The sequence below is a fragment of the Eschscholzia californica genome, unplaced genomic scaffold (assembly GCF_041429995.1).
Source record: "Eschscholzia californica isolate CP2 unplaced genomic scaffold, dmEscCali1.0.p SCAF_4, whole genome shotgun sequence".
NCBI classification, from domain to species: domain Eukaryota; kingdom Viridiplantae; phylum Streptophyta; class Magnoliopsida; order Ranunculales; family Papaveraceae; genus Eschscholzia; species Eschscholzia californica.
This window is the reverse complement of record NW_028238461.1, coordinates 20361168-20375003: the sequence shown is the minus strand read 5'-3', so window position 1 is coordinate 20375003 and position 13836 is coordinate 20361168. Positions and strand designations below refer to the sequence as shown.

At 33.7% G+C, this 13836-nt stretch overlaps 1 protein-coding gene across 1 annotated transcript; it reads right to left on the bottom strand.

Moving 5' to 3' along the window:
* Nucleotides 1-11114: 11114 nt before the first annotated feature.
* LOC147543543 (uncharacterized) lies at nucleotides 11115-11786 on the bottom strand. Its single transcript, XM_086635461.1, has one exon. The coding sequence runs from the start codon at nucleotides 11784-11786 to the stop codon at nucleotides 11115-11117; it is 672 nt and encodes a 223-aa protein (XP_086491587.1).
* Nucleotides 11787-13836: the final 2050 nt, after the last annotated feature.

Here is a 13836-nt window from a genome sequence, read left to right as displayed (position 1 = left end):
GTGATGACGTTTCGTTTTGGTTAGGATTTTTGTTTCTGATTGATTCGGATAATAGGAAAGAGAAATTTTGCTTTCCAAATCTGTTTAGAGGAGAGAGAAATTATGATTTGTTTCTATCCATTTTTTTCTAATAAATCTCCATATTTTTTGCTAATAAATCTCCACAATTTTTGCTAATAAATCTCCACGTCAAATTTGAGCGTGGGACATTGACGGTAATGTGTTTAGAAAGTGAGGGTTTTTATGTCCATAATGTAAAAGGACTAAATATCCATATTTTGAGAAGATTGGATCATAAACCTTTTTTGAACATTATTTTGGTCTATATACCCACCGACCCTTTAAATTATTATTGTTGTTTAATCACATGATGGACTCCAAATGTCTCTTGTTTTTGTAAAGACATTTTGGGCTCCAAATTTGTCCCAAATCTTTTACAAAAGCTATCAAACTATGAAGTCTATCAAAGTCCGCTGACATTTTATCTATAATTGAATGCCACAGACATTCGGGGATTTGAAAATGTCTAGATTTGAATGCCTCAGACGTTTCGGGATTTTCAAATGTCCGGATTTGAATGCCTCAGACATTTCAAGATTCTCAAATGTCTGGATTTGAATGCCCCAGACATTTGAGAATCCTCAAATGTCTACAAATGTCTCAATCCACTACCTTAGACATCTGTTAATATTTGTGGACATTGATGGTGGTCATTTATTATTTTAATATTATTATTGTTGTTTAATCGCATGATGGACTCCAAATGACTCTTGTTTTTGTAAAGACATTTTGGGCTTCAAATTTGTCCCAAATCCTTCACAAAATCTATCAAACTATGAAGTCTAGCAAAGTCCGCGGATATTTTGTCTAAAATTGAATGCCACAGACATTCGGGGATTTGAAAATGTCTAGATTTGAATGCCTCAGACGTTTCAGGATTTTCAAATGTCTGGATTTAAATGCCTCAGACATTTCAAGATTCTCAAATGTCTGGATTTGAACGCCTCAAATGTCTACAAATGTCTCAATCCACTCCCCCCTCCCCCTCTTTGAATGAAGTTTCAATCTCACCAATTGAACTAGAAAATCATAATTTTGTTACAAGAACATAGAGGTTTATACACAGTCCATTATCTTATTGCCTTTCAACTTCTTATGTGTCACCTCTTTGGTAGTTTATCTCTTTTTGGTCAGTGGTTCAGTCATAACCCCCTTATTTCTGTTTTCATAATTCTACAAACATAAATGTGTTCTACAAAGAAAAATTTGTCCCTTTGAAAACTGGACAAATGAATACTATGACGATCTTCTTTGTTTGAATCTTAAATAAAATCTGCAAAATTCTAATGAAAAAGCAAAATTAATAGTGAAGTCGAAAATAATCTAAATTCTAAAAATTAAAATCCTTCATAAACACTAAGAAATTTATGAATCTCGCTTAAGAATTCTTTGATTACAAATCCCAACAAACATAACTACGGAAAAAATGATAATACTATATACCAAAAAATGTTTTAACAGAGTTTTTCATACCTTTTGCACTCATTGACGTTCTTCTTTGCTGGAATCTTCTTTTCTTTCTTAGAATTTGGAAAGTTCTAAAGACATAACAAAATTATTACTGAAATCTAAAAATATTTTAGATCCCTAAACCAAACCCCAATAAAAAATCTAAAACGCCCATTTTGAGTTACTTATGTATAACATTTTACTTGACTTACTTAGAGTAGGTAATGAAAATGTTTAATACTTATCGAGCATTTTCTTGATTCTGACAACATACTTCGGTATAACATGTTTTCTGGCTTAATTAGAGCAGGTGAACAAAATTATGAATGATTTTCTAGCATTTTCTTGACTCTAACAACATAATTAAGTATAACATGTTTTCTGACTTCCTTACATTAGGTGAACTTAATTTTGAACACTTTTTTAGTATTTTGTTGATTCTAACAACATAATTATGTATAACATGTTGTTTGACTTACTCAGATCAGGTGAACACAATTTTGAACATTTTTCTAGCATCTTGTTGATTCTAACTACATACTTATGTATAAAATATTTTCTGACTTACTCATATTGGTGAACAAAATTTTAAACATTTTTCTACCATTTTATTGATTCTTAGAACATCTCCAATGCAAGACTCAATCTTAAAATCGTAAGTGACACTTAGGATTTTAGAGTGAGTTTTTTCTTACTCTCCAATGCAAAACTCAATTGAGTGTTGAAATAAAGAAAGAACAAAATATATTTAAAGAACCAAATATATGGTTTCCTTTACCAAATATATGGATCACCAAGATTGTCTCTTATCGTCATCACATTTAAACAACCAAATATATGGTTTCCTTTCATCCAAGAATTACAACCAGTGACAACTTGCCTTCTTTATATAGATCCATTGTACAATAGCATAAATAGAGGTTATTATTCCCTTGTAAAATCATCAAGCAATACAATTTCCTTTCAATATGATTTCCTTTTCTTAATTCTCTCTTGATAACATGGTATCCGAGCATGGTTTTTAATCTGCTCATCATCTACCCAAATCACAACCAGTCATTACCGAGTCACCATGTCAAATGAAGATAACTCGGGTAATGACCTCACCTTACAACTTGCCAATCTGCTAAAAAATTCCCAACCAAAAAGCCCAAAACTATCCGATAGTTTACAAATCAATCTGAAACTTACCAGTCAAAATTATGTGCTATGGACCTGGATGATTCGGGTAGCCATAGGCGGAAGGTCAAAAAACTTGTTGAAACATTTAACTTCAAATCCACCAGATCGAAATCATGAAGCTTACGAACAATGGGAACAAGACGACTTAGTCGTTTTTTCATGGTTGATACAGAATATTGAACCAATACTTGCGGGCAATCTAACCGAGTTTCCCACCACAAAGTCGTTGTGGGATGCTCTGTTGGTCACATATAGCAGTGGTAGAGACAAGTTGCAGACGTTCAACCTTCACGTTAAAGCAATTGACATCAAACAAAATGAAAGTTTCCTTGAAGATTTCTGGATTACACTACAAGGTATTTGGGGTGAGATTGACCGAATCGATTCGAATCCCATGAAGTGTCCAAAGGCATCCAAACCTACTAAAAAATCAGGTCAGAACAGAAAAATTTTCAATTTCTAAATGCCCTAAACCGAAAATATGACCCCATTAAAAGGGAAATTCTTCGATTGGAACCTCTCCCAACTGCAGAGGCAGCCTATGCGGCTGTCCGTAAAGAGGCTGCTCACCAGACCATTCTAGGAGCAACGTCTATTGATGCAGGTAACATAGCAGCCGGTTTGAGTGCCTTCGAAACAGGAATATGGCTCATAACAAAGGGTCACCGTCGATCCGAGGGAAAAAAACCCGGACCATCAACCAAAGAGGACAAGTCTCACCTTAAGTGTACTCACTGTGGTATGACAAAACATACCAAAGAGCAATATTTTAAGCTTGTCGGATATCCCGAGTGGTGATGTGACGGTCACAAAAAAGGAATAAAAAATGTTGGACCAGAAACAGAGAAAGCTTCTTCTGCAGTGGGCAACAATGAAGCCACCAACACCTATAATAGTGATCGGAACAGTAGTGGATTCGGGGGAATGGTTATGGTGCATCAAGAAGAAGAAATTGGGGGTTATGTCTATAGGTATTGGGTTTGAGAGAGACATCTCAAAAACCCATTCTTACTCTCTATTTAATTACAATTTACCTCCTAAAAATTATATTAGAAGAAGACAAGAACAATCATGGATATTTGATTGCGGAGCCACCGACACCATGAGTTACGAGTTATCAGATTTTGTCACATCAACCAAGCCTACAAAATCATATATACAAGTAGCGAACGGAGAAACAATGAATGTGAAAAACGGGGGAACAATTGAAATTTCTCCAACGCTTAAACTTTCTAATTGTCTCTAAGTTCCCTCCTTGTCACATAAACTCTTATCAATAAGTCATGTAACAAAAGAGTTAAATTGCTCAGTCCTCATGCAACCTACTTTTTGTATTTTACAGGATATCTGGACGGGAGAGATTATTGGGCGTGGCATTGAAAGACAAGGGTTGTATTACATGGATGAGGTGACTCAAAGTGGTACTGCAATGCTTTCTCATGGGACAACAGAACGTGAAGCCTGGTTATGGCATAGAAGATTGGGGCATCCATTAACGAGTTATTTGCATATTTTATTTCATAATTTACTTCCTTCCAATGAGACTTGTGTTTTAGCTAAAAGTCATCGAAAACCTTTAAACCAAGTAACACAAAGGTTGATTTACCTTTTTCATTAATCCACTCGGACGTATGGGGTCCATCTCCAGTTATTGGGGGACAAAACCTTCGTTTTTTTGTGATATTTGTGGATGATTGTACACGAATGACCTGGGTGTATCTACTAAAAAATAAGTCTGAAGTTCTTGAGAAATTCAAGATTTTTTACACCATGATCCAAACCCAATTTCAGAAAAACATTCAAATTTTCCGATCAGATAATGGAGGGGAATTTTTTAACACCAATATGAAACAATTTTTCCAAACCAAAGGTGTAATTCATCAAACCACCTGCACCCATACTCCAGAACAAAATGGTGCGGCGGAACGAAAAAATCGCATATTGTTAGAAATAACCCGGGCCCTTCTAATTGAATCACAGGTTCCCAAACTTTACTAGCCAGAAGCCCTTGCTACCGCCACTTATCTTATTAATCGGCTGCCCACTCAAATCCTAAAAACAAAAACCCCATTACAAGTTCTTTCAAAAACCACAAAACTGCCCCCAATTCTTACTCTTGAACCCCGAATTTTTGGATGCACTGTTTTCGTCCATATACCTAAGTCAAACAGAACTAAACTCGATCCATGTGCTGAAAAATGTGTCTTTGTTGGATATGGAGTAGATCAAAAGGGATATCGATGCTACAACTCCAAAACCAGACATATGTTCACCACTATGAATTGTGATTTTCTTGAAAACCGAGTATTATTTTGCCTCCCAACACAGTAGCCAAGGGGAGAGTGAATCTCTTGGCACACTGAGTTGGTTGAGATATATGACATGTGAAGAAGGGAGAAGCCACAGTACCCAAAATGAGTCTCCTCCTTCCACACATACAGAAGTTTCGAATGTCAGTGTCACCAAAGAAACTACTCCCAACCTGATACCTAAGGTATGTAATACTACTCCATCTGATCCTAATATTCTACCTGATCCTGTTGAAACTGCTGAGAATATTACTAATGAAACAACAGAAGAAGATGACAGTATACGAGAACAAGAAAATTCTCCAACACATGATACAAGGGGAAGAGATGAGTTGCCTCCTAGGGCAAATCGGGGAGTCCCACCTAAAAGATATTCTCCAAAAAAGGAGGCTCGGGGATGTAGATACCCTATTGCTAACATAGCCAAAGGAAATCTTTCCAAGGAAGCCAAGGCGTTCTCCTCATCTCTGTATGCTGAAGAAATTTCTCACAACACAGAACAAGCCTTAAAATCAAAGCACTGGAAAGATGCAATGGAAGAAGAGATGAGAGCCTTGAGAAAAAACAACACGTGAGAAAAATGTGTCTTGCCATCAGGGAAGAAAACAGTTGGATGTCGTTGGGTCTATACAATTAAGTACAAACCCGATGGTACGATCGAAAGATATAAAGCTAGGTTGGTAGCTAAAGGCTACACTCAAACGTACGGGATTGATTACTCGGAAACTTTTTCTCCAGTCGCGAAGATTAATACAATCAGAGTTCTCTTTTCCATAGCAGCAAATAAAGAGGGGCCACTTCACCAGTTGGATGTAAAAAATGCTTTCGTACATGGAAAACTTAAAGAAGAAGTTTATGTGGAAGCTCCACACGGGTTCACAAATAACTTTGGAGAAAGGGAAGTATGCCTTCTAAAAAAATCTCTGTTCGATTTTAAGCAGTCTCCCAGAGTATGGTTTGGCAGATTCACCTTAGCAATGAAGAACTATGGGTTTAAGCAAAGTAACTCTGATCATACATTATTCTTGAAACAGAGAAACAACCTCATAACCTGTCTAATAATCTATGTTGATGACATGATTATTACAGGTAATGATCATGAAGAAATAGCCGGATTAAAGAAAAACTTCTTTACAGAGTTTGAAATGAAAGACCTAGGGAGACTTAAATACTTTCTTGGAATTAAAGTTCTAAGATCGAAACAGGGAATTTTCATGTGTCAAAAGAAGTATGTTTTTGATTTACTAGCAGAAGTTGGAATGGTCGATTGCAAACCAGTAGATATTCCTACTATTGTGAACCAAAAGCTCTATATGGAGGAAAAATCAGAGCTAGCTAACAAAGAAAGATACCAACGAATGGGAGGAAAACTGATATATCTCTCACACACTCGACCTGATATAACATATGTTGTAGGAGTGGTAAGTCAATTTATGCATCAACCCCAGAGTGCTCATATGGATGCAGTCTTAAGAATTCTAAGATATCTCAAAGGAACAGCTGGTCATGGAGTCTTGTTCAGACCTAATGGGCATCTAGAAACTCAATTATACACTGATGCAGACTGGATAGGAGATAAAGACAATCGAAGGTCAACGTCGGGATACTTTACCCTGGTTGGTGGAAATCTCGTGACTTGGAGAAGCAAAAAACAAAAGGTAGTGGCTCTTTCAAGTGCTGAAGCTGAATTCAGAGGGATAGTAAGGGGTTAACTGAAGTACTATGGGTGCAAAATCTCTTATATGAGATAGGATATCCACCACAAGAAATTAGCAAGATTATAAGTGATAATGAAGCAGCCATCAAAATTTCAGAGAACCCAGTACAAAACGATCGGACGAAGCACATAGAGGGAAGATTGACACTTCATCAAAGAGAAGCTGGAAGCAAAGATCATTACCCTATCCTTTGTTCGATCAGAAAGCCAACTTGCTGATATTTTAACAAAATCAGTTAACGAAAGAATCCTTCACAAGTGTCCGGACAAGTTGAATTTTGGAAATCCCACAATTCAACTTGAGGGGCGTGTTGAAATAAAGAAAGAACCAAATATATTTAAAGAACCAAATATATGGTTTCCTTTACCAAATATATGGATCACCAAGATTGTCTCTTATCCTCATCATATTTAAAGAACCAAATATATGGTTTCCTTTACCAAATATATGGTTTCCTTTCATCCAAGAATTACAACCAGTGACAACTTGCCTTCGTTATATAAATCCATTGTACAGTAGCATAAATAGAGGTTATTATTCCCTTGTAAAATCATCAAGCAATACAATTTTCTTTCCATACGATTTCCTTTTCTTAATTCTCTCTTGATAACATTGAGATCTTAAGATGATGCAGAAGCATTTAATTTTAAGATTTCCGAATTAAAAACTCTATTTTGAGATATCTTTTGAGAGTCTTAAGTGTCCAAGTCATCAAAGTTAACTTTAAGACCAATAGAAAGTGTTTCTCTCTTTCTCTCTCAACTAATTTTTCCTATTAAATGTATGGGTGACACGTGTAACTATTAGAGTTTTTTAGAGTGTTGCAGTGGAGTAATACTTGAATTAGAGACACTCAATTTAGCCATATAGGAAAGAGAATCTCAATTACGAGTTGACACATATGTTAATTAGAGTTTCTTTTGAGTTTTGCATTGGAGATGCTCTTATAACATACATTTGTAAAATTTATTTTCTGACTTACTCATATTAGGTGAACAAAAATTGGACTAGAGAAAGAGATATAGAGAGTGATCGTCCAATGATGAAGATAACTAGATTAGAGAAAGAGAGAGAGAGAGACGATTCGGTAGAGAGAGAAGAAGATAAATTTCTTTGCATAAGAAAAGTGAGAGAGAAAAAGGGAGAGTACAATTGGTTTTAAGAGTGAGGGTTTCAAATTCATGAAACTGAAAAGTCAATTCTTTTCTTCTCATTTAGGATGGTCTTTTTTAACTTGAAGATATGTGAGGAAATAGTAGAGAAAATAGATGTTAGACATATAAATTAGGGTCCGTGGGTATATAGCCCAAAATAATGTTCAAAAAGGATTTAGGGTCCAATCTTCCCAAAAAATGGATTTTTAGTCCTTTTGCTCTTGGGACTAAAAACCCTTAATATATATTACATAATTCCTTCCATGTCCCAGTCGTTTTTCGCGGGATTTTAATATGTGAGGCCGGCAAAATTTTCAAACGGTTTAATGTACCTTGATTTTAGGATAAATTTAGGAAAAAATGGATAGATTCTCACGAAATTTTCTCTCTCTTCTATAATCTGTTTAGAAACAAAATCCAAACTTTTGCAAATCAATTTTCTCTCTCTTCTTTACAAATTTAATATGGAGATTTATTAGCCAAAAATATGGAGATTTATTAGCAACAAATCATAATTTCTCTCTCCTCTAAACAGATTTGGAAATCAAATTTTTTCTTTCCTATTATCCGAATCAATCAGAAACCAAAATCCTAACCAAAACCAATACGTCATCACTACGGATATTTCCAAATCAATTTTCTCTCTCTTCTTTACAGATTTGGAAACCAAATCAATTTTCTCTATCTTATTATGTAAATTTTTTTTCGATTCAAAACAATTTTCTCTCACTTAACTTTCAGATTTGGAAATAGTATATAATCTAGGATCAATTTAGCGTGATTTGGGGGTTAATATACAAAACATATATGTCACTTTCTCTCACTTAACTTTTGGTTTTGGATATAGTATATTTTTCTGGGAACATTAAAGCAGCATTTGTTTTCGTTTTTACTCATACATAAATACTCATCGAATACAAATTATGAAATAAATACGTAAATTATGTATTATTTATGACGAATAAACCATCATTTGTCAAGTATTCAACGTAATTTATCAAATGTATTTGGGTCTTGTTCAGTAAATTACACATAATTTCTTTTACATTACACATAATTTCTTTTACATAACACATCGTTTACATTCCGTTACAAAAAAAACGTACAAAATCTTCTCTTGTTTAATAATGGTGCCCATCCATGTTGCCCTATTGCTTGGAATGCTAATGGAGGGGGCCGAATATGAGGCTTTTCCAAGGAATCATGATCAAGATCCATTCAAGTGTGCATTTCTTATAAAATATTTCGAGGAGCCAATCAAAAAGTCAAGTAACAAGAACAAGGGTATTTCAAGTTTGATTTGCTTATTTTGATTTGATGATTCTGCCTGGAACTCCATCTGTGATAACAAATGGAGAGAGATTAATACATATAAATTATATAAAAAAGTATATTATTTACAATAAATTACATGAATATTTACGTAAATTATATGTAATTTATTTCAAAGTACACGGGATTTACATATATAAGCGAAGTTGTTCTAACAATGAAACGAGTACTGTTTTTTAGATTAAAGCATAATTAATGTTCCATATAATATTCATGATATTTGTGATAAAGTATATATAATTTGTCAGAAAATACATATATCATGTTCTCATTTTGAAAAACATTGTACGGGAGATGTTTGCATAATTTACTATAAATTATGGTAATGTACGATAAAGTACATGTACTGTTAATTCTGTTATGAGGAACCGTACGAAAAAATCACGTTTCATAAATCCGTACGGATTGAAAACCAGATCTGAAGAAAAAGTACGAATATCATTAGGTTTAAACTACATATCTAAAGATATCTGATATGATGATTGATTGCAACAATAAGTATACTCGATTTATAGGAATTAGTAATGAAGGATTATCTCATCAATATCGAAATCATTAAAGAAACTTTTAGAGAGAGAAATACAATAATAACATACTCGATTTGAAACAGAATCATTAAAGAAGAATTTTGTTTACCTGAAAAACAATTAAGAAACTGATTTTGAAAAACTCTAATGAATATGAAACAATTTCTTTATTTTAATGGAAGATTTTCAGTAGATTAAGATGTAGAGAGAGAGAGAATCAACTACTATAAACTGAAATGGAATCACAAAAACTTATATTGATTTATGTTTTACCTGATTAACTTGATATGAAGAGACATAAATGGAAATGGAGTTCTGAGCTTGTGTATTGGATTAGAAGACGAATGTTTGAAAAACAATCTAATGAAGATGAAACAAGATTTCTGAGTTTAATGGAGGTTTTGTTATGTGATTCGGATTTAGAGAGAGAGAATAAAGAGGTTTCGGTTACTGAAAATAATGAATCACGTTTCTTTGTTTAGAAACGTGATTGGAGAGGGAATGTGGGAGATAAAAATGGAAGAAGATCTTTATGGATTTTGAAGATAAATCAGTTATAATATATATTCCTTTGTTTAAAAACGTGATTGGAGAGAGAATGTGGGAGATAAAAATGGAAGAAGATCTTTATGGATTTTGAAGATAAATCAGTTATAATATATGAGGAAGGTTAGATTAGGAATTATGATTTATTTGGTATTATAAGGATTTGTGTTTTTTCTCTAGATGACACCAAATGGACTAGATATCCATTTATATTATTTTTTTGGTTTTGAAACCATTTATAGGATTAGAGAGGATTAAATGTCTTATTAGAGCCCGTTTTTTGGACTATAAACCCAAAAATTCTATAAATTACTTCTAGTGGAGTAATTTCTCATTTTAAATTATTTTTGGGTCCTAAATCCATTGACCCAATAATTTTGGATCCTAAACTTATGCCCGGAGATTTGAAAGTTATTCTCTCTCCAAAGAATTTCTAGTTTAGATAATATAATATTTTTAGTTAACTTACTTATCCACTGTAAAATTATATGACAGTCTTTCATAGAAGGGGAGAGAAGATGATACAACCACCAAAGTGCTGGGAGAGAAAATGCAATCAAGTGATAAGATTTTATACACTATAGGGAAATTTGATCCTCTGATCAGAACGGTTGATTCTGATGTTTTTCCGATTTGGTTTTAACTTTAGGTGACCCTAGCCTAGCGTTTTCCTAAATGGAAAGAGGAAGAGAGTACTTCAACTGTACAAATCCAGCATGAATCCAGCTGCAGGACTGTGACATATAGAGTATCAAATTCAACTACCAAGAGTTCAGTCTTCAATTACCCCATGTTACCCATCTATCTTGTCATTAATATCCACCATATCCTTTTCACTTACAACTCAAATTCTTCATTTCTTTCTAATCCTCGCGTCAATGAAACAGTATTAGCGATCCTCCCATAATTTGGTAAACAAATGTAGTATTTTCGTTTTACCAACTGTTTGTAAGGAAGCAGTTGAATAAGTTTACCAACAGTATTAACGATCCTCCCATAATTTGGTAAACAAATGTAGTATTTTCGTTCTAATCCTCGCCTTTTTTTGTCTTCGATAGTATCTCCAAGACTTCTAATTTTGTTAATAAGTTCAGTGACACGAGATGAAAAATGTTGAATATTTTCACTCTCCTTCATTCCCAAATTATCAAATTCTTTCCACAATGATTGAAGCTTAATAACAATAACTTTTTCGGAACCTTGAAATTCCTTTTTCAAAATATCCCATGCAATTTTAGCTTTAGTTGCACCCATAATTCTATGAAAGATCGATTTACTAACCCCTTGTTGGATGTATTGCAATGCTTTTGCATCCTTTTTAATTAGCTCTTTCAATTGAGCTATTGTTTTGCCTTCTTCTTCATAACCTTCATCAACTAATTCCCATAAATCTTGTGATACATAAATTGTTCTCATTTGAATGCTCCAATAATCATAGTGTTCTCCATCAAAAATTGGTATGGAATTAGGTGAAAGATTGAAGGTGGAATTTGAAGATGGTGTTGTCATTTCTTTATGAGATTGAAATAGATAAAGGGGATAATTGGCTCTAGAAAATGGTGCTACAAGAATTTTCAAAAATTTAAGGACTCGATAAAAATTACAAAGAGTTAATATAATTTTTAGACTAATCTTTTAGTCAAACTTCTCTAGACTATTCTTCTCTAGATATTTCTACTTTAGAAAAGACTTCATCTAAATATTTCTCCCAATACAAAGAGTTACATAGGAAATTACAAATTACTAATTTCCAACACCCCTTCTTAATTTGTAATTTTTATCGAGTCCTTAAATTTTTGAAAATTCTTGTAGCACCATTTTCTGCAATAATCTTCTTTGGATGATGGTTTTCTCCTTCTGATTTCAATTCAGACCAAAAATATTAACTCAATTTTGTTTGCATTTGCTCGCTATAGCTGGAAGCATATTTTTAAATGAGCAATGAGACTTTTGTAATATCTTACTTAGGACATCCTTGAAGGAAATGAGAATCACTATTTTTTCTCCATAATCTTCATAAAAAGAATTAATCCCGCTTTTCGTTTCCCAACTGGTGTGCTCAAACGACAACTTTGGTCGTATTTTCGTGCAGATGCTTTACTTTTTATATGTTGACACGAGCTTGATCAATTTTAGATTCAGAGGCTCTTCACAACCTATTGAACTTGATCAATTGGATTCAGAGGTTCTGAATTTAATTGTTATAACTCAACCCTGCTTTTTGGGTCTTCTTTTGGTTGATATATTTTGTTAATTTTTCTGTCTCTCTTTCTTAAGAGATTCTCTCATTCACACCACCAGGTGGACAAACCCTTTCTTTGGGTAGTCACTTTTTTCCTTGCTCTCTCTTTGTTTCTTTTTTCTTCTTTGTGGGAATACCATACATTAAGTTTTTTTGTTTGCCAATAGTGAGGAATTCATCGCCTTTTTTCCGTTGCATTTTCCCCCTTCTTTCTTCCTTTCTAATATGGAGATACACCAACACCCATTTTTCAATTTCCAATTAACCTTGGATGAATATTTGTGTAGGACTCAAAATTGAACCTTCGGCTCTGATACCACTTGTAAGGGAGGAAATTTGAGAGAAAATATCTAGATAAGATTTATAATAAATTAAGACATATAATAATATATTTAACTATATTAAAATTTAGAGATGTACGGGCTAGAACCCGTACAGAGCTCCTTCAACTCTTACAACTTACTTTTATAAGTTCTTCAATTCAATCTCTAATTTGCTTCTCTTGTACTTCCTATGCTTCATTTCCTTCATACCCACATCTTACCTCTATTTATACTAAAGATAGGGCATACTAGTAAAGACTAGAAAATTCCACATTGGGACTTACAAAGAGTTAATATAATTTTTAGACTAATCTTTTAGTCAAACTTCTCTAGACTATTCTTCTCTAGATATTTCTACTTTAGAAAAGACTTCATCTAAATATTTCTCCCAATACAAAGAGTTACATAGGAAATTACAAATTACTAATTTCCAACACTGTTTTGGGTCTTTGGCCCTACATATTTTGTTGCACTTTCATTTTTGTTTGGGTCTTTCTGTCATCGGTCTACAACACATGATAAGTTATACATTCTTGAGCCCTTGTTTGATCTATAAATCAACGGTCGATGAGCTCAAGCTCATAACTCCCCATATGAGCTTGAGCTCATTGAATCAGGGCTCAATTTTAGTATAGATATCGTGAAATACGGTTAAAATATTCAGAGTTAGTGAAAAATGTGAGAAGATATCACAAAAATACTAGAACCACCACAAAAAGTTGATAAATTTTTTGGAAACGTGCAAAATTTGTTTGAGTTTTCATAACCTAAAATCATAACGGAAACTCAGACCCTAAGTCACAAACTCTTACAGGAATAACCTTAAGTAATTCTGAATAACTTAAAACCACATACAGAAACCCTATGCCGTAAGTCACAAACTCTTACAGGAATTCAGTATAACCTAAAACAAATTAACAAGATCCAGTGTATGTTGGGTGCTTTACTTGTTCTTACAAGAAGATTAACAAGAAGATAATTGCTAAACTTAAAA